The following is a 10,611-nucleotide window of genomic DNA, read 5'->3' as shown; positions in this document are numbered from 1 at the left end:
TAGGGGGGGTGGGAGGGAGGGAGACGCAAGAGGGAAGAGATATGGGAACATATGTATATGTATAACTGATTCACTTTGTTGTAAAGCAGAAACTAACACACCATTGTAAAGCAATTATACTCCAATAAAGATGTTGAAGAAAAAATTTTTAAAAAAAGAAGACATACAGATGGCCAAAAAGCACATGAAAAGATGCTCAACATCACTAATTGTTAGAAAAATGAAAATCAAAACTACAATGAGGTATCACCTCACACCAGTCAGAATGGCCATCATGAAAAATTATACAAACAATAAATGTTAGAGAGGGTGTGGAGAAAAGGGAACCCTCCCACACTGCTGGTGGGAATGTAAATTGGTACAAAAGAATGTAAATTGGTATAACCACTATGGAGAACAGCATAGAGGTTCCTTACACAACTAAAAATAGAACTACCATATGATCCAGCAATCCCACTCCTGGGCATATACCCAGACAAAACCATAATTCGAAATGATACATGCACTCCAATGTTCACTGAAGCACTATTTACAATAGCCAAGACATGGAAGTAACCTAAATGTCCATTAACAGAGGAATGGATAAAGAAGATGTGATATAAGTACAATGGAATACTACTCAGCCATAAAAAAGAATGAAATAATGCCATTTGCAGCAACATGGATGGACCTATAGATTACCATACTAAGTGATGTAAGTCAGACAGAGAAAGACAAATATCACATGATATCACTTATATGTGGAACCTAAAAAAATGATACAAGTGAACTTATTTACAAAATAGAAACAGGCTCACAGCCTTCAAAAACAAACTTATGGTTACCATAGGGGAAAGGTCGGGGGGGGAATAAATTATGAGTTTGGGATTAACATATACACACTACTATATATAAAATAGATCATCAACAAGGACCTACTGTATAGCACAGGGAACTATACTCAATATTGTATAATAACCTATATTGGAAAAGAATCTGAAAAAGAATGGATATATGTATATGTATAACTGAATCACTTTGCTGTACACCTGAAACTAATATAACATTGTAAATCAACTATACTTTAACATAAAATAAAAATTATATTAAAAATAAATAAGTAAATAAAATTAATAAATTGAGAATAAATACTGATATAATTTTATGTAGGAAAAAAAAACCCAAATGCAAGAATCACAAATATTTTCAACCTGTTCATTAAGTACTAAGTTAATACCAATTAAATAGCAGTAAGTTAATATCAATACTTGGGGGTAAAGCCCAAGCATCACTATACTCTAAAATCTTCCCAGGACGTGTAGCCAGTGGTGGGAACCATTGCGCCAGAGGGGTGCCAGGCCTCTTCCAACACTAACGTTCCATTGCTGACACTCCTGGACTTTCTGAGGACTTAATCCTCAAATACAATTTGCCCAAATGTTCAGTAAAAATTATGGGGGGCCCTTAAAATGAGAATTCTCCCTAGATGAATATGCCATTCATATAAAGAAATCTTTTAGAGTTCACACCAATCAAGAGGCAGTGAATTTACATTTAATTAGGGCCTCATTCTGCATGGAGTTATACTTTGCAGAAATACAGAACAACTAGGAATCAATGTAAGACAGTATGCAAATTCATTTTTTTTTAATTAGAAAATCAAGACAATAAAATAGCCAAATTATTTTAATTATTCCAGACACTGGAGAAATAGACTTCTGACCAGCTAATGCACATGCCTGCTTCCTACCCCATCTTGCCAGCTATGGCTACATGGAATTATCATCTACGATCACAATGACTTCAATATGAATGGTAAGCAGCCCACAATTTATATTCCAGTTTCTTGAATATAACAAAGAATCACACAGTTGTCATTACATTCATTTGAAATTCAAATGTATACACTTGTAAACATATCTTGTGAATATTATTTTCTAACAACTATTTCCATTTCTAAATGAATACACCTAAACAGTGCATATAATTTCAAATTTAATTCTATTTTTATTTTATGAAGCTAAATGCCAGTATCAAAAATTTGTTTTGCCTATGAATAACAGTAACAATTTAAATAAAGCATCTGATCACCAGAAGAGATCATGCCGACATAGCTACTAATCATAAATTAATTTTTATAAACAGTAAGATTTTAAGTTGCATATGGAGGGAAAATCTACACTTGAAAATTTTATTTTAAAAAATACTACAACTCTGAGAAGCTACATCACAGTTCCCCCACAGTAATGAAACCTGCATGGCTTGATCCAACAAGGTTTTCTTACCCGGTCGGAGTGGCCAGTGGCTGAGGCCAGAAGTTTTCCCTTCCTCCAGTCCCAAATGCAGACTGTGTTTTTGGCATCCAATCCCACAGAGGATAAACGCTAAGAATGAGAACAATAATTTAATACCAGAAAATGATGGGAAAGCTTCCTATTATCCATTCTGTCTTTCGATAAATAGTTCTTATTACCTACTATGGGCCAAGTATTGAATTTCTTGTGAAAAAAAATGATTTCTCAAAACCCATCTTAAATCCAAAACTAAAGATATCATAGTAGATATTATTCCATTAGCATATACTAAAATTTCGACAACCTACAACAAATTTGTCCTTCTTAAACATAGGAAACATGCAAAATCTCGTGAAGTCTCTGATTAATCAGTGGAAATCATAGGAACAGAACTAGAAGGCAGGATTTAAATTTTCAAATTTAAGATCTTAATACAGTTTTAAGAGCATCTAGGATTCTGTAGTCTAAAAGCCTCACAAAACTGTTAAAATGAAAGGGTTTGACAAACACATGGAGAAGAAATTCCATAAATGAACATTATCTTCATTCTTCTTAATTTTCATAATTTCACAAACATTTGGAGTGACTACAGAAGGATACATAATTTTAGTAAAAGTACGCTGGTACTTCATCTCCCAGTCTAAATTCACTGGATTCAGATCAGACCTTGTCCTCAAAGGGAAAAAAAAATCCCACACCTGAGTATATACAAAATTAATAGGGTCAAAACACATATTAGGGACACCAAAATCAGAGCTTCTAGCAGCATAGAAACAGCACTATGTAATAGAAAGAGGTCTGGGCTGGGAGTAAGTGGATTTGGCTTCCCTTTTGACTTCATGATTAGCCAGACATAAGACCTTAGAAAATTAAACTCCTTAAATTTCAATTTTTTCAACGGTAAAATGAGTGTAAAATATTTTTTCTGTCTACAAAGTAGTTTGTTGTATGGATCAGTGAAATAATGTAAGTCAAAAGGTTTTAAAAACATCACTACTCAGGCATAACATTGTGTGAGCTTATGTATTTCACTGTGTGTGTGTGTGTGTGTGTGTGTGTGTGTGTGTGTGTGTGTGTGTGTGTACACGTGCATATATATGCAATGATAGACAGCCATATATGGCTAAATACACTTAGTGTTATGCAGAGATTATTCAGGTTTCTTTACTAAAGGTAGCTTCCATTAGGAATATTTAGTATAAAAAATATATAGTTGGAGGTTTTAAACTAGGTGCTTAATGAAAGGAGGTCTTTATTGTAATTTTCAATTGAGAGTTCCAGTAATGGAAATGATTATAAGACATGGTTGTATTTTTATCTATATATGAAAATTTGAAGTGGGTGAATTCCATTCAGCTTATTTTTTTCTTTTCTCTTTACTTAAACAGAAAAAGCAGTTAACATAAACATGGGCACTAAAGTAAAACCCACATAAGAAATGTGAAGAAGATTGAGAAAAAGCCAAAAGAAATCTATTCTGTTCATTTGCAGTGACAGGCCCTATCGCTACCTGAAAAGCATTTCAATTGCCTTTTGATGCTTGTGAGGTGATGGTCCATTTGTCATTTTCTAAATATCACTCGATTCCAGTGAACTCTGTCCAGGGAAAAAGGCAGATCTGAAGCAATAGGCATCAACAAGCCAAGAAACCCATCACAGCAAACAAACAGGAGGTTATTTTTCTCAACTGACAGTTGTGAAAGTACCATGCAGTCCATCTCTCTCTTTACCTTCAAAATGGAACCTAAAAAAATAGCTAGGATTCTAACACAAAATAACATGAACAAAGAACTAAAAGTTACAGCTGGATTTCCCCCTGCTACATTACATTTTTCTTGTGATTTTGATAAAGAATGTTTGCTAGAACATTGATAAAGAATGTTTGCTAGAATTTTGATAAAGAATGTTTGCTAGAAAAGCAAAATCAGATAGAGAGTGTGCATGTAAGTTCACATCAAAGCATTCATTTACACTTGTACATACATATGCATCCTGACACATTCATTCAGTTTAGTCAGGAAGTCAATAACTGCAAATCTGAATACATGTTACTATCTAGCTATTTCTCTTTAGACCTGGATATACAATAGAATTTATGCATTATCCTGACTAAACTGGACAAGACTATAGAGTAGTTAAATCAAAAACATATTTACCAGGGGTCCACATATGTAATGAATCTAATTCTGGAAAGAAAAATGAATAGAATGATCACTACTCTTTCAAAATAGCAGAAAACACAAAGTAAATCTTAACTGTTTAAAAAGTGACCCAAACCAGGTCAAGTCCTATCTGAACTACCTACAAACTCTCAGTTTGGTCAATCTTCTATGGATAATTTCACAGGTCTTTCCACAATATGGACTTAGAGAAGTAACTCTAAAATTTACCAAAAAAACAGACTGAAGGAACTAACTGGCATTAATACAAGAGTGAAAGAGACAGAGGAAGGGCGTCCTAGGAACGTGGAGAAGGCTAGGAAGAAAAGGCACAGCCTTCGTGAGGAGGTGAATGCAGGGGGAGCCAGGAATGAGGCCTCTACGCTTCCACTCCCTTCTCTTTAACATCTTTTAAAAATTGAGATAGAATTGGTATCTATAACACATTAACAAATCTTTTCTATCAAGTGTTGCTGGAAGTCCACAGAAAGAGAGACACTTCGTTGGAATGGGAGACTAGGAGGGCTTCAGGAAGACCTATGAAGTGTCTTGGAAGAATGAGTCACTTTAAGGGGCAAACAGGGTGAGCAGGGCACTGGAGGTGAAGAGGGCAGCATGAGAAAGTGTCTGGAGATGCCAAAGTACCTGGTCTGGTAGAGGAATCTCGCTGACTTGTCCAACTTGACTGCAAGGGAATAGTGAAGAGAAGGCTAGAAAAGTTGGTCAGCCTAGAATGCCCAGCCACAATGTGTGGACTTCATTCAGGGGGTACTCCAAGCTTCTGTTGTTTTTAAACAACGTTCTGACAATTTTTTCAGTTGGTGAAATGCATTAGCAAGAAATTGACTGTGTGAAGACCAGTTAAGAGGTTACTTAAACTGTCAGGCATGACACAGATTTGGAACTTAAAGGATGGTGGCAGGGAGAATGGGAAGGAGAGAATGAATGTCAGAGTCACTGTAAAGAAACTAATAAATACACATGGATCAGTGACTGCTTGAATTGAGGTGAGTGGGTAGGGGAAAGGAGTTAGAAGTCACCTCAAGGTTAAAGAATCAAATAGAATCTTCTCAATGAATTATTAGGAGGTGATGCTATCTTCTGAAAGCAAGGGGAACCAAGGAGATACTCAGGGCTTGAGGTCAGTGAAAAAGGTTCGGTCCAACCCTCATTCCAAATAGGAAGCTAACAATGGAAGACAAAGTAGAATCACTGAGTCACTATGAACCCAATCAACATGAAGTTCACAACTTCCTTTCTGGAGACTTTTTAACCTAATAGTGAGACTGGGGGAACCAAAACTGGGTCCTATGCAGAGGTGGATGTCAGTACCATGAGTGTGGAAAAGTACCAAACATATGAGGATTCTAAGAGGCTGACAAAGGGAGATAGGGGAGGGTTGATAGACCTTCTGAGCCTATACGCTATGTGCATTATAATTCTAGGTGACTTGTGAGAAGTCATTAAAGAAAAAGAAAATGCAAAAAGATACATACCTGTCCATCCGAGTCGAAAGACAGGCAGGCGACTCCATGTGTATGGACATCTTTAAGAATAGACACAGTCTGGACATTGTAGGAGTCCCATATACATATATATGGCTCCTTCCCAACTTGGCCAGTTGCAACAAGGGTTTTATCTGGGTGTAAGGCAAGGCTGAAAAAGAAAAAGGCCTCTTTCACATCTTCCTATTGAACAAAGTTAAGAAAAACATTGATCATCTTTTATCCACATTTCTCATTTTAATCATCTAACAAGATGATCCCAAGAGAAAGAGTCCAAACTGTCCCCAAAGTAATGAATTAGCTGATTGGTCTAATAGAAACATTCAACTTTGGCAAAGAGACGCTTAGCACAGTTTAACAATAATTTCATCTCATCTTATCCACTCGGTAACCTTGAAAATCAGACAACTGTTATAATTCTGTGATTCTATGTTCTATAATTGCCTTTTGATATGGTATTTACTTACTGACTTTGAAAATATTACTCAGCTTTCAAATTAACTTTTGACTTTAAATTGGAAAAAAAATGCTGTTGCCAGGAGAAAGTGTACTTCTCAGAATTAATTAAACCTGCTTGCAGAAGCTCTGGATACCATCCTCATTAGGATTTCAAAGCATGGAGGGGGGTCTCAGAGTCAAGTGCTGCTGTTTCTGTACCTGCTGCCATAGATTATTTTAAATGAAAATTTCTATTTTACACAAATCACTGTGACACTAAGAGAACCGCAAATTACTATGCCTGTGGTTTGTGTAGAGTTTCTTCTACATCTGCAGTCCAGTCAAAATAAAACTGTGAAATACCAACTAGAATTTCAAGGAATCTGTAGCAGTTAAGAGGGAGAAATGTAATCATTATTACTCCTAGATGAGAAATCACTTGAACGTTTTAAATTCATTGTGTAAAGAAGTTGTGCCTTTCTAAAAATAGGTGTTGGGAATTAAACGAAAGACCTATATAAAAAACTAGCAGATGACTGTTTACACAATAAACAAAAGTAGAACTTTTTTCCTTTTCAATTTCAGCATCTGTTTACAGTTAACAGAAGTAGAATTGTTTTTTCCTTTTCAACTTTCAGCTTGATTTTGATAAGAATATATGCTCTGGAATCAGAGCATTTGGATTTACACCTGGATTTGCACATTGGCTGCCCCTCACTACCTCTAGTTCCTTGGACATATTACTTGATCTCTTTTGCCCTCAGGTTCCTCATCTATAAAATGAAGATAATATATGAAAATAGATGATATAATGAATATAGAGCAGTTAGCACAGAGCAAGCACTCAAGTTTCATTATCAGCATTATTTGTGTAACTGGCAACAGAAAGATACAACCAACATAGGCATGTCTCTGTGGATACGGGTGTTTCTTTCAGAAACAAACTACTTTCTGCTTCTCCCTTGGCTCCATGTGTGCCCCTGCCCCCAGTTCTGCAACCACCAAGCCCCACAGTCTGTTCTGGTGTCTCTCATCCCACTGTGCTCACTTCCTGGGTCTCCCACCAAACCTAGTACCATCTTTTGCACAGGACCCCGAGTGCTGGCTCCCTTTCCTTACCGTCGGCGCTCCCAGGCCCTTGTACCCTGGCGCCGGGGTGCAGCTGGCCTTCCCAGGAGCTCCCAGTGACCCCATCCACAGGTCTTCAGTTCCCGTGATGCCTCCTAAGCTGGAGGTCGGCTCCATTTGCACTCTGCCTACGAGGCTGGATGCTTCATCGAGTTTTGGTTTTTCCTTTTTCTTTGTAAGCAAAGAGGGTGGAGTTGGAGCTGCCTGGAGGGTGAACTTTGTGGTTTTGGCTTCAGGGTCGGGGGGGGAGTGAGTGTCGGTCCAGATGGAGGGGGAGGAAGAGGATGGGTTGGGAGCGCCGAACTTCGGGGCGTCTCAGAGGAATCAGGCCCAGGCGCTTTGCCGCCAGCGACCGCCCTTCCAAGAAGCAGCCCCATCTCACGGGATCTCGGGAGGTCTGCGGACGCAGAGGCTTCCTGGGATGAGAAACACCTGCGTGCTCCAGGTGCCAGTGAGGACGCTCCAGTCAGAAAGGAGTTTGGCTCACACCACCAATCAAGCAAATCTCAATCTGCCTCACCTGCCCTCCCCCCACCCCCTGTTCCCTACCCCCCACCGCCAGCCATAGTCACAGGGCACTCTCCCCAGGGGCCAGGCCAGGTGCTGGGGACCAGGCTCTAGCCCAAAGGCTGTGCAGTGGGGAGACTGCCTGAGTTCAAAACTTGGGAGTGAAATGCACGCAGGCGGGCCGGAAGTCTATCATCTTTCAGGAAGAGGAAGGACAAATCCAATATCTGCCATGGTCCAAGGCTGCAGCAACCCTTATGCACCATGTCACTGCACATCCTCGGAGGCCAGTTGTTCCTCCGGGCAGCAGCGAGGTGTCTAGAATTCACCCCAGGAGACCATGGCTGCCTTTTCCTCAAGCCTTTCCCCTGCAGCACCACCTCAGGCATTGCTCTCCCTTTCTGACCCAGTCCAACTGCCTGCACCCTGCAATGGGGGAGCCGGCCTCTCCAGGCAAGCCCCTCCATCAGGAAATGTGCTCTTCTTTCGAACTCTGTCAGGGAGTCTATGGGCCTGGGCCGGGCCTGGTCTGGACGGGGGAGTGTGGGGTTTCCCGGGAAGGCAAACAAGGTGCAGGTGATTTCCTGGCTTCATCTGTGATGGGAGTGAACATGGGTCCTGATGGAGGGGAAGGGAGGAGAGGATGGGCTGGGATGATAAACACCTGGGTGCCCCGAGTCTGAGTTGGCCATCTTAGTACTTGCTGGAAAATATATCCTCTGGGATCGTTATGAGGAGCAATATAAAAAGAAGACACACATAAAAGGGTAGCTTTTTCACAATAGGTGACTGTTAGAGGCTTTAAAACATTTTAAGCTTGCAGAACACTTTAGCATTCAGAGTTGGTGAGAGAAGACCAATAAAGTATAAAAGTACCCTCTCAATATCAATTTTGCTGGGATACCTCTGGTCCTTGATAGTTTATAGATGTCCTAGAAAATTGCAAGTAGATTATGGAGTGTCATACTTGTTTCATTAAAATAGTGGATAGAAGCAGTCTATGAAAACCCTATGGCAATTTAGTATATTTTAGTTCATTCATTCATTCAACAAACCCTTATTTAAGGACCTACGAAATGTCAGGTGGTGCCATAGATAACAGAAACAGAAAATACACTGCCCCTCTTTCAAGAAGCCCATCTTAAAAGGAAGGACAGACACGTAAAATAATAACGGGCAGGCCAGGGTAGCCTTGAAAGCCCTTTTAATCGGGCCAGAAAGTTAAGGCACCACTGACAGTCATGAGCAGGATACAACATAAATATTTTCACATGTCAGGAAGGTAACCCTAGTAGCAGTGAGGAACAGTGGGAAGAACAGATGGGGGAGGGCTGTTAGGACAGGAAGCAGAGAGGCCAGAAACTAGGAGAGAGAGAGTGAGGTAAGACAGGGGCAGAGAGGATGGAGAGGAAGAGTCAAGAGATATGTAAGGGAAAGAGAGCAAGAGAGAGACAGGGTGAGGGTGTCTGAGGCTAAGGAAAAGCTTGAACATGTCAAACCTGACAGTTTTTTGCTTAGGCAACTGGGTTGATAAATCACAGAGCTTGGCAGCGTTAGAGTTTGAAGCCTGATCCTGGGAAAAAGATGGCTTTAACTCGACCTTAGTCTCCACCAAAGAGACTCCCCAGGTTACACCACAACTGAAGTCCCAAGAGCTATGAAGAAGAGGATTTGATTCGACTGTTCAATGAGGGCAAGGGCTGTTTCTATCACTCTACATGGTTCCTGGAACATCGTGGCAGAGTAAGCATTAACAAGGTGCTTGCGAGAGGAATGCTGGACATCGAGAGATGAGAAGAGAGGATGCTCAGAGCGTCACCATGCTGCTCCCCCATCCCATGCCTTGGGCCTCCTCCCTTGGGAACAAACAGATGTCAGAAACTGAGCTGGAAGAGATAAAAGTCAGAAGAGCTGAGCATTTTGAAAATGACAAAAATAACATTTCTTGGTTGAAGGAAGCCATGTGGCTGACAGGGTCTTGGTGCTCTGGCCGGGTGTCAGGCCCGTGCCTCTGAGGTGGGAGAGCCGAGTTCTGCACATTGGTCCACCAGAGACCTCCCGGCTCCATGGAATACCAAACGGCGAAAGCTCTCCCAGAGATCTCCATCTCAACTCTAAGACCCACCTCCACTCAACGACCAGCAAGCTACAGTGCTGGACACCCTATGCCAAACAACTAGCAAAACAGGAAAACAACCCCACCCATTAGCAGAGAGGCTGCCTAAAATCATGATAAGGTCACAGATACCCCAAAGCACACCACCGGACTCGGTCCTGGCCACCAAAAAGACAAGACCCAGCCTCATCCAACAGAACACAGGCACCATGCCCCTCCACCAGGAAGCCTACACAATCCACTGAACCAACCTTACCCACTGGGGGCAGACACCAAAAACAACGGGAACTACGAACCTGCAGCCTACAAAAAGGAGACCCCAAACACAGTAAGTTAAGCAAAATGAGAAGACAGAGAAACACACAGCAGATGAAGGAGCAAGGCAAAAACCCACCAGACCAAACAAATGTAGAGGAAATAGGCAGTCTACCTGAAAAAGAATTCAGAGTAATGATAGTAAAGATGATCTAAAATCTTGGAAATAG

At 40.5% G+C, this 10,611-nt stretch overlaps 1 protein-coding gene across 2 annotated transcripts in view; it reads right to left on the bottom strand.

Annotated features, from left to right (window-relative positions):
• EML6 (EMAP like 6) overlaps positions 1–10,611 on the bottom strand; it is a 308,692-nt gene that overhangs the window by 167,292 nt on the left and 130,789 nt on the right. For both annotated transcript variants that reach the window (XM_024118542.3, XM_024118541.3), the window contains exons 2-3: positions 5,929–6,088; positions 2,265–2,363 (exon numbers count right to left, since the gene is read on the bottom strand). In XM_024118542.3, coding sequence (XP_023974310.1) covers positions 2,265–2,363; positions 5,929–6,088 — 259 coding nt within the window. The remainder of the gene's footprint in view (positions 1–2,264; positions 2,364–5,928; positions 6,089–10,611) is intronic.

This window comes from Physeter macrocephalus, chromosome 12 (assembly GCF_002837175.3).
Source record: "Physeter macrocephalus isolate SW-GA chromosome 12, ASM283717v5, whole genome shotgun sequence".
Lineage (NCBI taxonomy): Eukaryota > Metazoa > Chordata > Mammalia > Artiodactyla > Physeteridae > Physeter > Physeter macrocephalus.
This window is presented reverse-complemented; position numbering and strand designations above follow the sequence as displayed.